Source organism: Alexandromys fortis, unplaced genomic scaffold (genome assembly GCF_014885135.2).
Source record: "Alexandromys fortis isolate MF-2015 unplaced genomic scaffold, M_Fortis_MF-2015_v1.1 scaffold_37, whole genome shotgun sequence".
In the NCBI taxonomy this organism is placed as follows: domain Eukaryota; kingdom Metazoa; phylum Chordata; class Mammalia; order Rodentia; family Cricetidae; genus Alexandromys; species Alexandromys fortis.
The window spans coordinates 7,679,632-7,700,646 of NW_026067914.1; the positions used below are offsets into that span (position 1 = coordinate 7,679,632).

Below are 21,015 nucleotides of genomic sequence, written 5' to 3' on the forward strand. Positions count from 1 at the left end.
GCCTACCCAAAGCATGGATTCAACTTGCTCAACATAACTCTATTCCCAGAATATCCTCCTATCCCTGTGGCATCTACTGCTACATGAAATCCAAACCACAGAAGGGGGATAGCACTTTCTGCTCCTATACTCTGTAAGTTGGTTTGGTGGGCTCTGTACTGTTTGGGGCCATCTGTTCTTATCACATTTAGCCTTTTAAATTTTAAACTCCTTCGTGAGTTTTAATTTTTATCTTTTTATTAGTATACATTAATTGTACAGAATAACATGTATGTATTAATTTTAAAGAGCTAGCGTACTGAAGAAAGAATTTAGTTAAGGGGGAACAGGCCGGAAAATGGAGCAGAGACAGGCGGAGAGTCAAAATTCAATAGCAGGCATGGCTTATGAAGATCAAGTTGTATTTCTGCTTCATGAATCATTGTCAGACAAATTAAGAACTTATTGTTCCTTATTTATCTAATGTCAAGGACTCAGTACCAACCATTGAGAATAAATCTTGATTTTCATAAGCTTTGTTGACACTGTGGAGCCGCGGAGCATAAAACCTGCATCCAGTAAACAGTGCGCTGTGGCCAGTGATGCTAGCATGACTCATTGCTGCTTCCTCCCGACCTGTGTCCAGGAGCCAGCAGTCTGTTAGTGCTTCTGGTAAGGAACGCTATAGGTTTAGGTGCATGCCCCTCGACTCGAGTCTTAGGGGTAGGGGGTAATTATGTCAGGTTTTTAAAGTTTAGTGAGTTCCCATCTTGCTGTATGTCTGCTTTCCCCAGTCTCCTTTCCCATCTCTCTTCTAGTACATGTCAAATGCTTAAATTGGACTTGTTTTATGGACACTTGGAATGGATCATTTTCAGGCAGTGTCTAACATTACTGTTTGAATAATCCTAGAAGGCCTTTTAGTAGTCCAAATTCCTAGTAGACATTTCTGTTTTGAATTCCTGAGGTTAAAATATATAAATAATTTTGAAATTTGGGGCTGGAGTGATGGTTCAGTGGTTTAAAGAGCCCGCTGCTCTTCTAGAGGATCTGAGTTCTGTTCCTAATACCCATGCAGGGAAGCATACAGCTGTCCACTCCAGGAATTCCACTGTCCTATGGTCTCCACAGGCGTCTGTGCACTTGAGGTGCATGTGTATGCACACATGAAAATACACAGTCTATAACTAAAAATAAATCTTAAAATTGTATTTAAGTTTGACTAAAGATAAAGTGTCTGAGTATGAAAAGACTGAGATACAGAGTATATAATGTAGATCTTTAAAATAATGATTATATAAATAATAGGTAATTCAATAATGCCGAAACATCTCTTCCCTACGTCATGTAGTATCAAAATTACGACCTGTGCCATGAAGTAGTTTTAGATTTAAAGGAAGGTTTGTTTGGTGGGTGTGCCCTTGTAATCGCTGGATACAACTGATTATGTCAGGGTATGGAAAATTTGTTTGGGGTGGTAAAAGTGGGTAAGGTTTTTAAAATTCGTCTAACTGTACACAAAAGGGACATGTTTCATTGGATGAAAATTATAATTAAGTAACATGATTTTTAAAAGTTTCAGTGCTTTCTGGTTTGGTGGCTCTGACCTTGTTAGGGGTCGTATTTTAGTCCTGCTGCTGTGCGCCCCTCTCTCAAAGTCCTGCATGTGACTGAGTCCTTGAGCAGACAGTAGAAGCATTTGGAGTATGCAGTGGTCCCCCGGGATGGACCACCTAGATCTTCACTCATTGGCTAACCCTCCATGGCACACTGTCCGGGTGGCTGGGAGAGACGGGGACTGCAGTGGTGTCTAACTGTGCCCCAATTCCTTCTCACCAGTTGTTGCGAAGTTCTTTAGTGAACAACAGAACTCAAGCCAAGGTAGCAGAGGAGCTGGGCATGCAGGAGTATGCCATCACCAATGACAAAACCAAGAGGCCCGTTGCTCTGAGAACCAAGACGCTGGCGGACCTTTTGGAATGTGAGTCCCACCTACAGTGGGAAGCTTTTTAATTTTAGGTTCAAGGTTTAAGTTAAACTGATTAGAGTTTACTCTTCTCATGATGCTGATGGTGATGATGAGGATCTGGCTAAAGAACCCCCTTTCTCTCTTTTTTTTTAGTTCTTTTCAACAAACGTTTTATATAGCCCAGGTTATCCTAGAAATTCCTATATAGTCAAAGATAGCCTTGACCTCCTGGGGTCCTCCTGCCTCTACCTCCCACGTGCTGGTGTTACAGGCATGGATGACAACATCTAAGAGACCTCTTTTGTGTTTACTTTTTATTTATTTTTGCTTTTCATGTGAATGTGAAGAAATGTGAATAATACATCTTTTGGTTTGGTCTGCATTCAGGGGTGGTTGCCCCTCGCACTGTCCTGACTCTCGGTCATCAGATCCCTTTGTGTGAAGCAGTAGCACCGTGTGAAGATTTGTTACTGTGAATGACAGTCGTGGTTTTGTTTTGTTTCTTTGTTTTTGCTGCCCAGCACCCTTCATAAAGGGACACAGAAGAAAGGATAATTTATTCACTAAATACTAAAATTACCAACTATTATTTTGAGGGAGCACAAAACTCTCCGAACAGACCCCATTTTTTGCATTTTCTCATATGGTCTGGAAGCGTTATGATTTCATTATAGCTAATTAACGGATTATACACAAAATTTTATTATTTCTAATATTACTTCAAAAGGGCTAGAATATTTTCTGGGCCTTAGAGCTTTTTATATTGGAATTATATGCAGATACTGAAGTCTGCTGTGCGAAGCAGCTGACTTAGAAAATATAAAGGCAATCTAATCAAGACACCTAAAGGGAAGTAAAATTCAATTGAGTGATCAATGTCACTGGTGTTTTTATTTTAGCTCAATGAAAGGTACTTTCAGTCTCTTAAATAAATGCACCATTTGTCTACTTAGTTAAAATTCTTTTAAATGAACTCATCTTTGGAATTGTCACGTATTAATCCAGTTACATAGATTATTGTGTTGTCGTTGAGTTTTTCTGAAAGCTGGCAGATGGAAGCTTTAGGTTTCTCAGCTCTTTCCCACTTTATGAACTTTTACATGGAACTGGACACGAGTGGTCTCAAGTTTGGGCCAAAGCCGTGCTTATCCAGCATCCCCTGATCCACAGCTTGCATTTTGATGTCTTTGGTGTTAACTTGGTTATGTTCCTAGATGCCATTCCTAGTCTGCAATATAGCATTTTGTCTAGCCTCTGCACCAGTGGTTCTCAACCTGTGGGTCACAACCCTCTGTGGAGGACCGGAGTGCTGAATGACCCCTTCACAGAGTCACTTCAGACCATTGGAAAACTTATATCACAGTTCATAACAGTAGTAAAATTATAGTTATGAAGTAGCAACGAAAATAATGTCATAGCTTATGGTCACCACAATATGGAGAATTGTATTAAAGGGTCATGGCATTAGGAAGGTTGAGAACCACTGGTTTAGACTGTTCACTTAGCCCCTAGCTAAGTGCAATTTGGTCTCTGTGTTCTGTGATTTTGCGTTTTAACCACAAATCTATGTTGGTGCTTCTGGTATTAATGATAAAGGATATAGTTTTATTTGAAGAAAAAATAATAATTATGCTTTTAAAAATAAGTGTCTGGAAGTCGAAAACCTTGTGAAAATACTATTCAGCCCTTAGGGCCAAGAGATGGCCCAGCAGTTAAGAGCGTATACTGTTCTTGCGGAGGACCCAAGTTCTGTTCTATTCCTCCATGTTGGCACACGTATGTGTGTAATTAAATAAAAAGATTAATAAAGATTAATCAAGTTCAGCTCTTGCTGTTTCTGGTAAATATGAATGAATTGCTCATTTCACGGTTTGTTTTTCAGCATTTATTGCAGCCTTGTACATTGACAAGGACTTGGAATATGTTCATACTTTCATGAACGTCTGCTTCTTCCCACGACTGAAGGTAAGCCCTGGTGTTGTCATCCCCGTGTGCTTTGTTTCTGGTGGCTCTGAAACACGCTACTCAGTGCTTTGGCTGATTCCTACAGGAGTTCATTTTGAATCAGGATTGGAATGACCCCAAGTCCCAGCTGCAGCAGTGTTGCCTGACCCTTAGGACAGAAGGGAAAGAGCCGGACATCCCCTTGTACAAGTAAGTGCTTGCTGCATGTCAGCTGTCGGCCATAGTGTTCTTAGCTGATCATTCATGGGCTTAGATGGAGACCGCGTAGGGTAATGGAGGCAAGAGATGTCACATGACACTAGGTAAGCCCCTGTCGTAGCTCTAAGTGCGTGTGTCTTGATTGTCTCTGCTCTCTCCCATATATAAATTTCTCTGACCTGTTGCGTAGCAGGAAGGTGTACTAAGGCTATAAGATCAAGGTATAGCAATTCAGATGTAGTACTTGTTGATTTTGAAGATGTATTTATTTATATGTGTATGGATGCTTTGTCTGGATATGTGTGTGCACTGTATGAGTGCTTGGTGCCTGTAGAGGTCAGAAAGGGACATCATATCTTCTGGAACTGGAGTTACAGATGGTTATGAGCTGCAGGTGGGTGCTGGGAATTGAACCTGAACCTTCTGCAAGAGCAGCAGGTACTCTTAACCCCTGAGCTGACCTCTCAAGCCCCCAGGTGAAATAGTTCTTCTGTATAGTTTTTTATTTATCTGGTGCCTTGTAGGGGTGACAGACTCTGTATTGTTTGTAGCAATATTTGGTGGGTTTTATAGCACAGACAAGTTGACTTTAGTAAGAACTGCCTTTGAGAAGCCACAGTGCTCACCCCTTGAGTGTGTGTAAACACACAGGAAATTGCTCTGCTCTCTGCTCATCCATCCGTCTTCCCACAAGAGGACAGGATGACTTTGTTGTTTGTTATCAAGATGATGAGGTTGCTTTGCATAGTTTTCGTGATTACTGTGTTTATTCCACTATTATTCTTGGCTACTTTTAATTTCCCTTTTCTATGAGTTATCAGGTTTTTTGCATTTGAAATCTGCACCTTGTCATTACAGCCAGAGTACCTGGAGCTTTGGTTTTAGTGGTTGTGTTATATACTTGCCATTACAGCATATCTCTGAAATGATCACAGATGTTTCAGAAATTAAATATGTTTTCTGATCTCGCCGGTAAACTACTAGGCATTAGAAAGAATCCATAAAGGGTGTAAAGCCACTCAGGTGTGACTTGAGGCGTTATTACCCATTTATTGTGTTTACCAGTGAGAAGCATTGTAAAATAACTAAAGCCCTCAATTCTTCATTAAAAAGTTGGTAAATTATGTGATACTCCACACTTAGAAGGTGTTTTGAAATATTACATATTTGGGAGGAAAGTATCATATACTAGATTGTGAGCCCTCAGATACAAGTCCTATTTGAGAAAAGTATAAAACTGTAATGCAAATTTTTCTCTCAAATTTCCTGCTTCAAAGCTCTATATTGTATTAGGCTAGCAAATCAAAAACTTGAACCACTTCCTTTTTTCATTTTTCTTGTTATTTTTATGTAAGATTTTTGTTTTGTTATTTTGTCAGTTCTGTAATACCAAATAATGAGCATTTTGTCATAATGAATGTTCTTTCCTTGTAGGACTCTGCAGACAGTGGGGCCCTCCCATGCTAGAACCTACACTGTGGCTGTTTACTTCAAAGGAGAAAGGATAGGCTGTGGGAAAGGACCAAGGTATGAGAAGGAGACACTTGTTTCACTGAGTATGTGTCCATGTTCAGGGAAGTCCCCACCTGGTATTTCGAAACTCTGCAGTCTGTATTGCACAATTAGAATGTGGAGTGTCTGCAATTATAGCAAAATGAATCTGAGGACTAATGTCTCCTCCAAGCCCATTGCAATCCTGGGTAATCAGCCCTGGACAGGGCATGCCGCTATACGGGGCTTGGCCTTGTGGAGAGAACTGCATCTGTGGCCGCACACGTCTGTTCTGTCCCGTTTCAGATATGTACGGGGTGTCATGGTGTGGATGGCACAGCCATTAGACATTTCATTTCCTACCACTTTAGCTCTGGGCATTCTTTCCATTTTTTAAGAAACAGAATTATATTTATTATCTCCTTTCTTTGAGCCCTTTAATCTATGGCGTGCCTGTTTCTCTCTGTACATATTTTATCCTTTACATGGAGAACTTTCAGACTTAAATGCCTCAGACCTAATATAAATGGAAGGTATTCTGTCGCAGTATTAGAAGTATGGAGCAAATACCTTAAAGAGGCTTTGTGCAAACAGAGGCTTTTCTGCATGCCCCTGTGAATGTTCCTAGCTGCGCAGTTCAGTTGTGATGGAAGTAATCACGAGAAGTTTTAGGCACTGCATATGAAGATCAGTGTTTTTGGAGCAGCAAACCTTTAAAGTCTACCTCACCATTTTATCCACAGTATTCAGCAGGCAGAAATGGGAGCAGCAATGGACGCACTTGAGAAATGTAAGCCTGTTTCTTTTTCTCTGATTGTACCTTCAGAATGTAGTGAGCATCCTATGGAAGGGGCAAATAAGGAAGTGAGGGATGGTTACATTCTGATAAAATGATCTTACTTTGGAGGGCAGTAGAAATGTGCAGTGGGTAAAGTAGGCTCTCGTTCTTCAGAGCATCCCAGGTGTCTCTGAGCATAGGCACCTCTGCGAGTTTCTGACCATATTTCCCCATATGCCTGTAGTTCCTGCTCTCAGGAGGTAGATTCAGGAGATTGGGAGTTTGAGGTCAGCTGAAGCTGTATTGTGAGGTCAGGGTGAGGCTAAGCCACACGAGACCTTGCTTCAAAGCAAAGCAAAACAAAACAAATGAAATAAAAGTCTTATGTAAATGAACATATTGGTGCATGACTTTAATCCCAGTATTCAGGAGGCAGAGGCCTGTGGATTTCTGAGTTCAAGGCCAGCCTGGTCCATACAGAGAAATCTTGTCTGGAACCCCCCAGCTCCCACCACTACCACCAAAAAAGTCTTACATACACATAAACATATACAAGGGGAGATTTTTCTTTTCTGTTTTTAACCATTGTCTTATTTAAATTGGATGGTAACTACATACTTCTACATACATTTACATGATGATATATGTATATAATAAGACACCTCACTTTTGTCCAGTGTGTCATGAGCAGCCCTGTAAGTCATAGAACATAAAGAATGGCTCCAATTCAGGTTTTCTTAATAGTTGCATACTAGTTGCCTGCTGTGGGGGCGCTGTATTTTATTGCTGTTTTGATCATGATTGGTGACTAGTGTGTGTGTGTGTGTGTGTGTGTGTGTGTGTGTGTGTGTGTGTGCGCGCGCGCGCGCATGTTCAGTGTCCACAGTAAATGTCTGTATTGTGTATTTAGTTCTGGGGATAGATCGTCTCTAGTGGAATACCTGTTTTGAAGAACCTTCAGTTGCCTAACTGACCATGTAGAGAGCTGCCTAGTCTTGTAAATTGAAGGCATGAATGCAGGGCATTGTCCTCTGAGGTCTATGGGCAACACAGAAGAGCCTGTGGGCACAATATACCAATGCTTCAGGAACCAACTAAAGGCCTGGTTCTCAGGTTCCAGGAAAGGTTCAACAGACAACGACTTACTGTTTAGTGGGGTCAGAAGCCAGTGCTGCCAGGGTCTAGCATCCGTGGAGCACACTCAGAGTTTTACATTGACTTTTTTTTTTTTTTGAGAATGTTTTCATTGATCGTTTGTATAAATGCATCATCATTTATTGAAGTAGAGTGGGATTCTATTTTCTAGTTATATCAATAGAGTCCACCCACCCCAGCTTCTGATATTTATATTCAGCTCTGAAATGGTACTGGAAAAATTACTAATTCTGAGACAGACATCCCCAAAAGTAGTGACAGGAATAGATTACTTAAATGCTGGAAGGTAATTTGGCATCGTATCAGGTCCTTAAGAACGATTTGTTCTTGCCTTTTGGTCCTGCTTCCATTTCTAGGGATCCAACCTAAGGAACTACTTAGGCTCTGAACTGTAGCTCACATACCATGGCAATCATGACAACTTGATTTATAATAGCAAAATATTTAAATAAAATGAAACTGCACACTCACATTAAGCAAGTGCTTCTCAGCAAATGATGTCTCAAGGGCTGGCAGACATTTTCTGTAAAGGCCCAGCTGCGTGTATTCAGGCTTCACGGGTCCCAATCCGTCTCAGTTACTAAATTCTGACATTGTAGCGTACAGATACGGGTGGTGTCAAATGTCTGTGTTTTATTTACAGGAGCCGATTGAGAGCTGTAGTTGGCCTGCTGGCAGTAGTTTACCAGTTGTTGACTATCCAAATGTGATGCTTTTGTAGCTCTTGAAATAATGCTGTTGAAGACTGGTACAGAGATACAAAGGAAAATATGTATCCATAAACGCATAGCGTAGGGGCGGAGAGTGGAAAGATTTTCACTGTTTATGTAGTTAGTGTATGTGTACACACACATACAGTATACACTTCCATATGTTACAACATACATGTAGTAAAGCTTTTCGGAACAAAGCGCTGTGGGTACGTTCTGAAAGCTTGTTCATGGTTAGATATGAACAGTATGAACTCATTTACACAATATTGAAGAATATTTAGCAGAAACTTGCCTTTACCGCTGAGTTTGGGGGATTTGTTTGACCATTTTTTTTTTTAAATTGTAGTATTTGAAGTTAAAATGTATCCATTATGTAAGGGCTCAGTATTTCTGCTAGAATAGGACCGTGTTCCTGTCTTAGTTTCTAACATGCTGAATTTGTAGTTTTGTTGTTAATCACACTGACTCTCAGATTCATGGGGTCTCTAGGATCCACTGCTTTTCTTCCAAGTGCTTTTCTACCTTGTCTCCTCGAACCTTAGGTGAGGATGGGACATGGTATAGAAAAGGGCTAAGAGAATTTAGGAGCATGCTGCATATAGACAGAGACACTTCTTCACTGTGCTCCACCCTACAGCAGACAAGGAAACGGACCTGCTTTCCTGGGCGAGCCGCGTCCCTCATGGGTGAAATGCAGACTCCTCCTTTTCTAAGAACTCTCCCTTAGCTGGCCAGGCAGAGCTCTGTTCTTTTTCCGTGGTGTTGCCGGATAGCTTGTGTTCTTTGTGACCTCCGTCTGAGTGTGTGTTCATTGGCTAGGCACACACAGTGACTGTTTCTTACTCCGTTGTCACACTAACACTTGGCCGCACATGACAAGCGAATTGTAGAATTTCTAAATCGTCATCTAAATTTTCATTGTGTTATACAAGATCAGATATCAAACTAAATTTAGCTGAACTGTCCCGAGTGACCATTCTCCTTTCATCAAAGCCGAGTTTTCCACACGCGTTACCTATGCATTAGAGCTTCCTCCTTTCATGGTGCACTAAAGATAGACTTACTCCGAGCGCAGTGACTAGGAGCATGGCTTCCTTTCGTCCCTCCAACATGGCTTTGCTCTTCTGAGAAGCGGTCCTTCTTGGTAGATAAGAGTGTGATAGCATTTCTCATGGGAAGCTTTTAGTGTGTGCTTTTCCCCTGTAGCACCCCACATTCCTTCACCCCTCCTGTCTCCCTGGAAGTCACTCACCGTAGGGAATGCTGCTTAAAGCGCCTGCCTATTTGGAAACACTCCCGAATCTTAGGTCTTTAACTCACTGTGTGTGGTGCCTTTTCTCGGTTTTATGTCCAATACTGAAATTAGAATCAGAGATGTCAGTCCAGATTTCTACTGTGTCTATGAATAACAGAAGAGTCAGACAAAATCATCCGTAGTCTCTGTTTTATAAAACACAGTGATGTATGTGTGGTGAGCGTAAGTTTGTGTGTGTGTGTGTGTGTGTGTCGCCAGTCCTTGCACTCGCGGTTATCCTTTATTAAGTACTAACCCGATCTCCTTGTGCAGATAACTTTCCCCAGATGGCCCATCAGAAGCGGTTCATAGAGCGGAAATACAGACAAGAGTTAAAAGAAATGAGATGGGAAAGAGAGCATCAAGAGAGAGAGCCCGATGAGGCTGAAGACGTAAAGAAGTAGCGGCAAGCACGGAAGTACTGCTGCATTTAGTCGCCTAATAACTGTGACTGCTGCCCAGCGAGACCGAGCCTAGTTTCCTTCAGACAATGAGTGTGCCCCTTGAAATAAAACTCAGAGTCAAACTGCAATTGTTGTTTTATTGATTAAATATTCTGTTTCTTGCTGGGTGGTCCTTATTACAGAGTATTTGACTTTCTATTTAGTAGGTTACATTAGTCCCTTTATTTCTCTTTTGAAAGATTAAATTCAGGAAAGCATATTCTATGGAATAGACGTTTTCTCTTTCAGATTGTGACATCAGACTATCAGCTGACAAGGAGCATCTCTTTACCGCATATTTTTGGTGTTTCTCACTACTGACCATGGAAACAAATTCACGTTTTTGCAATCTGCATTGTCGATCACATTTTTCAACTTTCATCTGCTGTTTCCCTAGCGCTCATGCGCAAATACTGCAGCTAACCCACTCCAGGCAGTGAGTCCGGTGCGGAAGACGCCCCTCCAGTGTCTAAGCAGTTAACGGAGCTGCGGGAGGACTTGCATGAGTCACAGGAGTCGTCAGAGTGGGAGAAATGGCTGTGCCGTGTGAGAGCATCCTTCAGGCAGCTGCGCTCGCCCTGGGGTTTGTAGTCCTTGAGAAGTTTATAGTCTAGGTCTCCTGAAGTTGTACTTAATTTTATATGTGTGGAGTCAGGGAAGCTCTCATAGCTTTTATCATCTTCTCTAATGGTCCCCTGGTAAAAAGATGAGACAGTTTTAAAAAAGTTATTTTACACTGAACATCAAGGGTTTCTTATTAATAAAAATAAAACTTGTAACAAATGTGTTTTATTCATTATTTCAGTAGACATCATATGTCAAATGCCTGCTATGTATCAGGTCCTGTTCCAGGCTCTGGGGATACAGCTGAACACAACGGACCACACCCCCACCTCGGAGCAGGTGTGCTAGCTCAAGGACACCCCATGTATAAGGGACAAGGACCGCGGGGAGGTTGGTCGGTACAGTTGCAGCTGGGGTTTAGAGCAGTCTCCCTGAAAGGATATCACTGAACTAAGATGAGGAGGATAGCAAAGAACTGTTTAGGGATCTGGAAATGTTTCTTATCTATATAATGATAAATTATTCAATGTTCTCAAATGTAGTTTAGGGATAGAAATGTTCCTTTGAAAATATTAGAAAGGACAGGCAAGAAAGTAAACCCCTCATGAGTCCACCACCCATAGAATTTGCATATCCTTTTGGACCAGTGTACATATGTCAGTGGGATGCTGTATATCCATATCCCATTGCCTTTTTCAAATTATCTGGCACGGGGTGTTGAACACCTGTTACTGTCAATGACTGGATATGCCATCTTTAGCTAAGATGCTGAGAGATGTGTAGGCTGTAGAAAATATATCACAATGTCTTGCTTTGCACCCTCAGGGAGGAGGGGTGGCCTTCCTCAGGCTTGTGCGTGTAACAAAAAGGTTCTCCTGGTGTCTCCCTCACCAGGGAAGCTGAGGACAGGATGGCAGGACAGCGCTGGGGAGGGAGAAGAGCTCACCTTGAGCCAGTTGTTTCCGTCTCCCATGCCATTGGTCAGGTATACCTGAGCATTGTTTTAACGTTACATATTCAGTAGATAGCAGGACAGGAAGTGGAGAATGCTGGGTTCCTGGGAGGCCTTGACAGTTGTTATAAGCGAAAGCAAAATGCAAGGGAATGTACTTGGGATTTTAAATATGTGTGTGTGTGTGTGTGTGTGTGTGTGTGTGTGTGTAGCATCCTGTATGACACATTTGGGTCAGACAACTCTCCAGCATGTGGCTCCAGGGAGGGAACTCGGGTCATCCTACATCTGGTTCTTTTAGTTTTTTTAGTTGTTTTTTAAATAAGCATTTTCATGAATCTTATGTGTCAAAAAATAATGTCAAATTCAGTGTGCAAGTCAAGAATCTTTATTGGGGCTTGTCCTCTGGCCTTTTCTGCTTCCAAATGTTAAAGGTTCTTGAATGTGGGAGAAGTGAAATCTATAAAATACTAGTGTTGGGGGTGGTGGTACATGCCTTTAATTCCAGCACCCGGGAGGTAGAGACAGGTGGGTATCAGAGTTCGAGGCCATCCTGGTCTACAGAGCGAGTTCCAGGACAGTCATCAAAGCTACAGAGAAACCCTGTCTGGGGGGGGGGGGATCTTTTGGATGCATCAGAGCAGATTGGCTCCTGTGACCACAGACTCCAACACTGCCTCCTCTCCACCCCAACCCAGTCTCGGGCCTCCAGTTCTGCTGAGGGGTAAGTTCATGCAGTAACTCAACTAAATGTAAGTCCAAAAGTTATTTGGGTGTGGTTGAAAGGACAGTTAAATGATGGTGGATATAGAGATGAAGGGACTCTAAGTCCGAATGACTAAGAAGGGTTGAAGGGAATACAGGCCAGCCTAACGTCTGCCATTGTTGAACGGAGGCCACTTGGTTCCTGGCTGCTCAGCCCCGAAATAATCACACAGAAACTATATTATTTAAATCACTGCTTGATCCATTAGCTCTAGCTTCTTATTTGCTAACTCTTAAATCTTAATTTAACCCATCTCTATAAATCTGTACATCACCACGAGGTCCTGGCTTACCAGCAAAGTTTGAGCACGCCTTGTCTCCAGAAGCAGCCCCATGGCTTCTCTTTGACTCTGCCTCCTTCTCCCAGCATCCAGTTTAGTTTTCCCCGCCTAGCTCTGAGTTTATCAGTCTGGGCTATTGAGCAGGAGATGTTGGGAATATGTGAGAAATGTGTCTACCATAGCTGAAAATGTGGGACTTCCCATTTCTGCACCTAATGTTAAGTGTTTGTCAGCCCAGCCATAAGAACTTGTTTGTTCTTCTATTGCCCCGAACCAGTGCTCACAGGCTTCTGTCGCTGATGCTTATTTATGACTCAGAACTTCCCCTGTGTACAGATTAAGAGATGTTAAGATTGACAGCCATGAAACAGTTCGACTTACAAATTAGGGGTCTTCAGAGCACGCTACATTAAAAGGTTTACTAGAATTTGTACCATATACCACATCTTGAGCATAAAGATGAGAAGCCTAGTCCCTGTCCCGAGGGGGCTCACTGTTTAGGAGAGGAAATGACGGTCTATGTTGGGTGCCACATAGGACCAGGCAAGAACAACCTGTTCCTTCCAGAAGGCTGGGGTTGAGTCTAGTTAGGAGGGATAACCTGTCCCACTCTACCTGCTAGACATAAAGGCTTTTTTCAAGTCATGTAGTTTACTTAACTAAAATAGTATTGGGATGCCCCAAAATTGCCAACACATTTTTTTAAGACATGTAATAACCAGTCTGTATGCACATACATGATTGGCTGGTTCAGATAAGGTTTGTGACATATGTACATTTGGTTTTTTATAGACTCTTTAAGTGGCTTTTGACTTAAGGGAGTCCTTTCTGCCCCCTTTATTTCTGACCAGTTGGAGAAACCAGGTCAATATGCAGTGTTACAATTTTGGGTCATAACACATTGGTTTCCCATGGCATCAGTTACTTCTTCCCTGTAGACTCTAGGTTGGGTCTGAGGCCTTGATGTTAGATCAAGGTTAGAAATGCCTGGCCAATGTGTATTTTAAAAGCACCCGCCTCGTCATTATTTCAACAGTGCCCTGTATTTAATTCTATTTGGCACTAGATGGTTGAGAGGGTTAATTTTATGTCAGATAGAAAACCTACAGATGTAAGATGCAAAGTTCGTGGTAATTTGATATCTCATGGGCTCCCTTGTGGCCTCTAGAATAAAGTCTAAGTTCTTACAGTGGCATGGAAATTGGACACGAGCAGGTAACATCAGCTTCTTACACAGCCCCGCCTAAATATGGTCCAACCTACAGCATTCTCTTTCCCCTTCCCTCCAGGGCCCTAAGTAGGCCATCTCTTTGTTAATCGTTTCTTACCTTTGGCCTCAGTTTGGGTACTAACTCCAGTCAGCCATTTCCTGGACCTCAAATGAAGAGTTCATTATTAGGCTCTTCCTGGTCCATTCTATTCTCATCCATATTCATTCTCTGTCTCCATTCCTCCCTCTCTTCCCCTGCCCCCAATCTCACTATAGCCTTGGATGTCCTGGAACTTAGGAGATGCAACTGCCCCAGTTCTGGGATTAAAGGGATGGGCCCAAATCTTTACTGTCACTATCTCTTGGTCTGTCCCCCTCCCCCCACTAGTCCACAGCTCCTGATGAGCAGGGCCATCATCAATCTACCTTGGAAGTGCTGGCTTCTAGCCCTGCACTCTGCTCCTAGTGGACTCCCTGTCTGTTCAGTGCATAAACATAGCTGGAGTCCTCTTTGCTCTTCGTCCGCAAGCCCCAGCTACCTCCAGCAGTGACATAGCTTCCTCTACACCATCTTCCTGAAGGACCTCTTGAGACTGAGGTGAGGAGAATTAACCATCTGGATCCCCTGGAACATGCCTGCCCTCTCCGGATCTCCTTCACTTGGATCCGGCAGGAACTAGATTCTCAGACTGAGCCCTGGGAGCCCCAGTGGGATACAGCTGGAAGGAAAGTGCCTTTCCTCCGCCTTGCTTGTCTTCCTTTCCAAGGCAGAAGCTCCCAGGAAGTGGACAAATCAGATGTCCGCTCTGGGAGCCTTAAGACAGTAACAGCCTCAGAAACCAGTAAATGAAGGCTTAGTGTTTCGTGACAGCGCTAACTGGAGGCTGGGGACAGGCTTTCCCCACTACCACCCACTATCTCCCTTTCTAATATGCTTCACTACAGACTAGTGACCTTTATTTAATCTTATGTAATCTTTTATGACACCACTTGCTTTCATTCCTAACTAAATTGTCATCAAACTGCTGCCGTTTAGTTTTTTGGGAACTGTTCTGAGTTTAATTCTAAATCAGACCCCAGAGCGTTATCCCTAGAGGCCACCCCACATAGATTCCAGGGCCCAGAGACATCCTTTGAAGAGACCCCTGCCCCATTTCTGCCAATAACCCCATGGTGAGTGAAGCCAGCTGTCCCATCACTCGAGTAGTCATGAAAGCTCTTTCACTTCAGATTAGGAAAAAGTTTTAAATGAAGTGTTTTTTTTTTTTTTAAATCCCATCTAGCTAATCATTTGTATGCTGCGTATTGGCCCACCACGACTCGAAACTCTCCGATAAAACAGCTCCTAATGAAAATGCAGCGAGACGTAGTGGTGGCGTGTCTAATGCTCACCTCTGTGATTACAATAATAGGGGTCTCACGCAGCTGTGGAGAACAGTGGCTGCCCCTGACTAGAATTCAGCTGGAAAGATCAAGAGAGAGCCCTAATTGCCTTTCTTCTCAGATCAAACAATTGACTTAATTCTCCAGGCCTCCACATGGAAATGTGTTTGAGGAGATTCAAATGGGTTACTACAGAGGATTAAGGTTTTCTCTGCAGATTATACTTTTATGCCCTGTAGTTCATTGCTTGAAGTGTTAAGTAGTTTTGTCAAAATAAGCAGGGCCGGAAGGGTTTTTAGAAACTTACAAATCACCTAAGTCTTGCTGAGTAACGCAAGGGACCTTACCCCCCCCCCTTTCTCCTGCTTTTGTTTATTTATTTACTTATTTTTAATTTAATGGGGATGTGGAAAATTAGTCATATGAAAAGATCAGCTGGGAACGTCAAGAGTCTCAGAGAAGAGGCATACAAGTGTGGCAATCTGCTGTATTTGTCTCCTAAGAATCATCTCACAAATGATGCAGCTAAGAAAGCCACATAAAGAGAAGGGATTTTCTCCTGAATGCTTAACTGCCTGCAGACAGAGTCCAAAGGGGACGCGCAGTCGGACCCCGGAGGCCTCTCTCTAGTGCTGCGCTAATCAGTGTTATTTTACCCGCTGAGACGTCAGCCCCGCTTTAAAGGACTTGGTGGCAAAGTAAGCTTTCGTTTTCTTCCAATGGAACATTCCCCATCCGTGGTGTTCTGCCCCTGCTTCTCTCTACCTGTGGCTGTTGGCCACTTCCTCTGACTGGTTGGTTCTCCTAGGTTCCATGAGAATATGTCTACCCAAATCAAGACCTTGCTCCGTGGAATTCATCCTGGCCATTGGCTGCAAAGAGATTGGTCATCTACACCCTTCTACTTCTTTAGTTCTCTTGGGTCATCACGGAACTCGGCCACACTGAGAAGCTGAATTGGTGTCTAAATGCTCCATAGCAAGTGTAAACTGACAATGGCTGGGCAACCTCGATGGGCAAACACCCACAACCACAGCACTCCCGGGTTTGGGTTTGGTTTTGGTTTTGGTTTTGTTTTCCGGGCTGGTACAGTCATTTACTTCTGGGTCAACTCCTTGCACTGGGTCCCTGGCAGTTGCCCGGGAAATTATTCTTTGACTTTGATGTCTCATAGGAATCTCTCTCTTTTTCTCAGGCTTGCTTTCATTCTTATAGGTAAGAAATCCATCAACAGACAGAAGTACTTGCCAATACTCCCTAACCACTAACAAAGGCTTTCAGAGCACCAATTCACTCCCCGATGTTTGCAGGGTCCGGGAAACCTCATATATTATTTATAACGCCTCTCTCCTAGGAGGCAAATTGCAAGGCAGAGTGAAGTAGAAAGTGTGGGGGTATGAGTTTGGCCTGGGCAAAGCAAAATCATAGAAAGGAGAGGGAAGCCAAGAACTCAAAAAGGAAAGGTGTGGGGCAGTCAGGGCCTGCTGGTTCTTAGAGCTGGGAGCACTGGGGCAGGAGCAAAGGGCAAGGACAGGTATGGGGTGGAGGAAAGTCTAACTGGAGGTTAAGGGTCAGAAACTGCAGACTCCACAGCACTGTAGCCCTCCTGACTCTCCCAAGATTAAGTCAGAAAGATATTGAGTGCTCAATCATAGAAACAGCAAGGATAAAGACAAGTGTTGAGATCCGTGACCACAATGATCATGAAGAGAACGGTGGTGACACACGTCTAGTGATACACGGGTCACAGTGCCAAGAGAAGTTATATTCTTCACCTGTAATATTTTGTATTTCCCATCCCTGTAACGTTTCCCCTTTTGGTCATTCCTACCCGGATGGACTGACTGCTCTGCTCTACCGAGTCCCCAAGTGAAGTCTTCTTTATTTAGATCATGACCTCTCTGTTAAGGTCTCAACACCAGTTAGTCCCTTAGGCAGCAGGGCAACCTCACAGTGAGGGCTTAGACTGCCTCACAAGCAGGTGCTTTAAGATGGGATGCAGCTGACTCTGAAAGTCCAGATAGGAAATGCTTTAGTTTTTGTGACCCAACAAGCAAACATTAAGAACATTATGCTGGTATTTATACTAGTAAGACATGACAGATAGGTACAACTTTTAGTGATGAAGTTAAAAAGTTTATAGACATTGGCTTTCCAATCCCATATACCTTTCACAAATTAAAGGTTATTATCTTGATTCCTTTTCGACTCCTTTAAAAGGTAGAAAACATTCTTGACCTGGGACATGAGCAGATGGCAGGGCTGGATTTGATCCATGGGCCATAACTTCCTGGCCTCTGCTTTGAGATTGAAGAACCCACCAGAAAGCAAGCTACATTCAAAGCATAGTGTGCTGTGGCTCCTTCCCATCTCTGGAGATGTGCTATGACAGTGGATAAAAATGCCAGTCACTGAAGTCTCAGATGCAGGACCAGTCCGTGATCCCTGATGGACAGACAACATGGCGGAGTTAAACCATTGTCTGCTGTTTTTCCAGATAATTAGGCTGCAGGCCCACACGCCTTTGTAATTTGCACGACACGTTCCTTAAACCCATGGCCTTTATCTGAAGTTGGCACCAGGGACCACAGGGGTGATCCTGTGTTTTCATGACACCATACGGTTTTCAAAGCACTTTAACACAAATTGCTTTGTTTATTCTTCAGAACAACCCAAGAGATAGAATACTGTGCTTCTTTGTTTTTATGAATAAAAAGAACCTAAATAAAACCCAGGCTTCGGGGAGTCATGGTGCTGTTGCCTGAGGTCAGTCACCGGGAGGGACTGCAGGACTGTCAGGAGCTAGAGAGAATGGGAAAGAGACTCTGAGCCTTGACCAAGAAAGTAGACGGCCAGAGAGCAGCAATCCTGCGGTCCTGCTAACATGAAAAGAATCAGTACACCTACAAAGATGAAAAAGAAATGGAAGTCCTTGTTTGAATATTTTCAGAAATAGTCAGCCTTGTTTGTTGTAACCTAAAAGCATATCTTAAGGTAAAAGGGTCTAAAAGCCAAATAAATCTCAAAGATAAAAAGAATAGACTTCAAGGTAATAATTAGACTTCCCCCAAACAGTCTTTGGATACTTCTAAGTGGCCAGTGCTACTATGTGAGTTTTGTTAGTCTCGCCTGTGTCAAAGTCTTAAAGCAAAGAGAACGTTAAGAAAATCACAGAGCTCGGGTTGAACATAAAGGGAGAATTGGGACAGAAAGCCTAGGACTGTGACCTTTTTGCACAGATCCGAAGGGAATCATAAAGGCCCCGGGCTTTAATGAACCACAGCAGGTTAGTGGCGAGGGCGATCCTGATGCCTGCCTGGTGTAGCTTTCCTTCTGGGAAGAGGTCAGGGAAGTGGGGACAGCCTGCTGCTACTGTCGGCTTCAATCGAGGCCACACAGTGACATCACACAAACCCAGAGGTTTTTGAAGACTACCCTCAGGAAGTGTCACTTGGTGACGGAACCAATGCCCTTGCTGGGTGCTGGCTAAGAGCAAGGACTTTGGAGTTGCACTAATCTGGGTTCAAATCTCCAGTCCTCCCTGACTGGCGTGTGACTGTGGGGCATTTGCCCCTGCATAGCTGATGGCTTATAAAGGCTGGCTTATGGGGAGCGCCAAACAAGATAATGCATATAAAATGCCCGCCACGCAGCAGGTGAATGGTACAGATAGTCTCTTGTCACTGGTGTCAGACCAGTAGCAAACTCTGGAGAGGCAAGTCAGTTGGAGAAGGAAAAACTTTGGATTGGGATTCTAGAGAGGGATGCACACCCAATTCTGGCCATGGGGGAAGGCTGGTCACGAAGCTGAGTTGCCTTATCTTAGGAATGGAGTTCACATGTCTGTCTAGCAGGGTCACTGGGACTATTAAGGAAGACGAGATAACTTTTAAAAGATTATTGTTATATTGTATCATAAAAATGCTCGGGACAGCATCTCCAAATGTACACATTTATACATGCCACATCTCGTTCCATAAAAGATTGGAGACATTCTTCAAACCTCAGGCAAAGCTCAAAACCCACATTAAAAAAAAAATCCGCACAGAATCTTGAACTATAAATACAATATAAAAATGAGGATCCAAAAATAAGTGAAGGTGGGCACAAAAGATGCAGGAGAAACAAACATTCAAAATTATTGGCAAGAAGATTGAGTCTACATTCCCATTCAACTGAATAGCAAATGTATCTCCAAGTGTGCTGAGCGGCAAAGGGGAAAACGAGAGGCGGGGCTTTTCATTCTTTTTTTTTTTAAATATAATTTTTTTATTGAAAAAAAAAAAGATTTCCGCCTCCTCCCCTCCTCCCATTTCCCTCCCCGTCTCCCTTTTCCCCCCTCCTCCCTCTCCTCTCCCCCTCCCCCTCACCCCTCTCCCCCTCCCTCTCCAGTCTGAGGGGCAGTCAGGGTTCCCTGCCCTGTGGAAAGTCCAAAGTCCTCCCCGCATCATTCTTATTGAAAGAATGCATGTCGGTCTTACCTTCTCCTCTACTCCCCTGTCCTCCCCTTCCCCTTCCTAGAAACAGACTTTGGGAGTCTTTCCTACAGTTTTCCCACAGTTAGTGTTCTTTCTGGACCTCAGAACACAGCAAAGTTACCTCCCTTGTGAGCTCCCACGGAGGTCTGAGCCAAGGTCAGGGTTCCAGCCAAAGCCCTGAGGAGAGCTGTTCCCTGCTTGAGTGAGACAGGGACCTCCTCAGTGCTGACCAGTGTGTTGCTTTTCAATGCAAAAGGAGCAGAATTAAAGTCCACCATTATCTCTGAGATGGATAAGCAGAACCGGCCTTCATGGCAGGTGTGACTCGGAGCCACTGAGGGAAGACAGGCAGCCCTATTGCCCTCCAACTCGGATGACGTCAGCTTGAAGGGGCGCTGCATGACTGAAGGCCACCTGTGAAGTCAACTTGAGCAGGCACACAGCAGAATCTTCACGGGTAGTACTCTTTACAAAACATTCCAAGTCACACACGAGTGGGGGTTAGCACAGCGTAGAACATACTTTTTAGCAGGAAGGGAAGAAAACAACCTGTGCCCAGGGTCCCACCGGCCTGTGACTCGGGTCTGGGAAGAGACACTGCAGCTCCATTGTCCAGAGTTACAGGGCATCATAACGAAGAGAGGTTCGTGTTTACTGCACAGTATAAAGTATGTTCCTCCCCCTGGTCTTTTTTTTTAATAGACCCATAAAGCCCTGAGTTAAGGAGCTCCACCAGGTATCGTGATATGGCTACCTGGGCCGGAGGAACTTGCCCATTATTGCAGCCCACATAAGTGACACCGTGATTTTAACACAGCTGCGTCTCTCTGGATGGCAGTAGATTATGTCTGCATCGGTTCCAAAGCGCATCATACAGTAGGGTCGCCAGGGAGACATTGAATGGCCAAGAGAGCAATGCCTTCAAGCCACGTTTCAAAAATAAATGTGCCATCTGATGTCTAGGGCTTTTTTTCTAGTGTCTCTTGATCAAATTCAAGGCCTTACCCCCTGCAGTGTAATGTAGGGGTGGGGGGGCGTGGGAGGCAAACATCAATTTGTCCAGCCTTGTGAGTCTGATGTTGAGTTTGAGCAAACAAAAGGCTTTAGGTGCCACGGGAGCACATGTTAAAACATTACATATATTTTAAGCAGCTATCCATCAACATCACCTTTTCTTTCCTTTTTTTTTTTTTATTATCTGAGATTTTGACAAGTACTGGCTAATTGACAGTTTGGTGTTAATGGTTTTCAGACAGACCACACTTATATTTAAGCGAGAATGTGTCAATTGACATGAAGCTTTGTTTGGGGGGGGGAATAGATTGATGGCAGTTGAATTCTATTTAATAAAATGTGAGTAGTGCCTACTTGGAATGATAGTCATTTGACCCCTGCCT

At 43.4% G+C, this 21,015-nt stretch overlaps 1 protein-coding gene across 3 annotated transcripts in view; it reads left to right on the plus strand.

The window, feature by feature from the left end:
• The window catches only part of Drosha (drosha ribonuclease III), a 107,478-nt gene extending 97,404 nt beyond the window's left edge, over positions 1–10,074 (plus strand). For all 3 annotated transcript variants that reach the window (XM_050139033.1, XM_050139032.1, XM_050139034.1), the window contains exons 30-35: positions 1,819–1,960; positions 3,831–3,913; positions 3,999–4,102; positions 5,546–5,638; positions 6,346–6,392; positions 9,816–10,074. In XM_050139033.1, coding sequence (XP_049994990.1) covers positions 1,819–1,960; positions 3,831–3,913; positions 3,999–4,102; positions 5,546–5,638; positions 6,346–6,392; positions 9,816–9,946 — 600 coding nt within the window. In that variant the 3' untranslated portion in view covers positions 9,947–10,074. The remainder of the gene's footprint in view (positions 1–1,818; positions 1,961–3,830; positions 3,914–3,998; positions 4,103–5,545; positions 5,639–6,345; positions 6,393–9,815) is intronic.
• Positions 10,075–21,015: the final 10,941 nt, after the last annotated feature.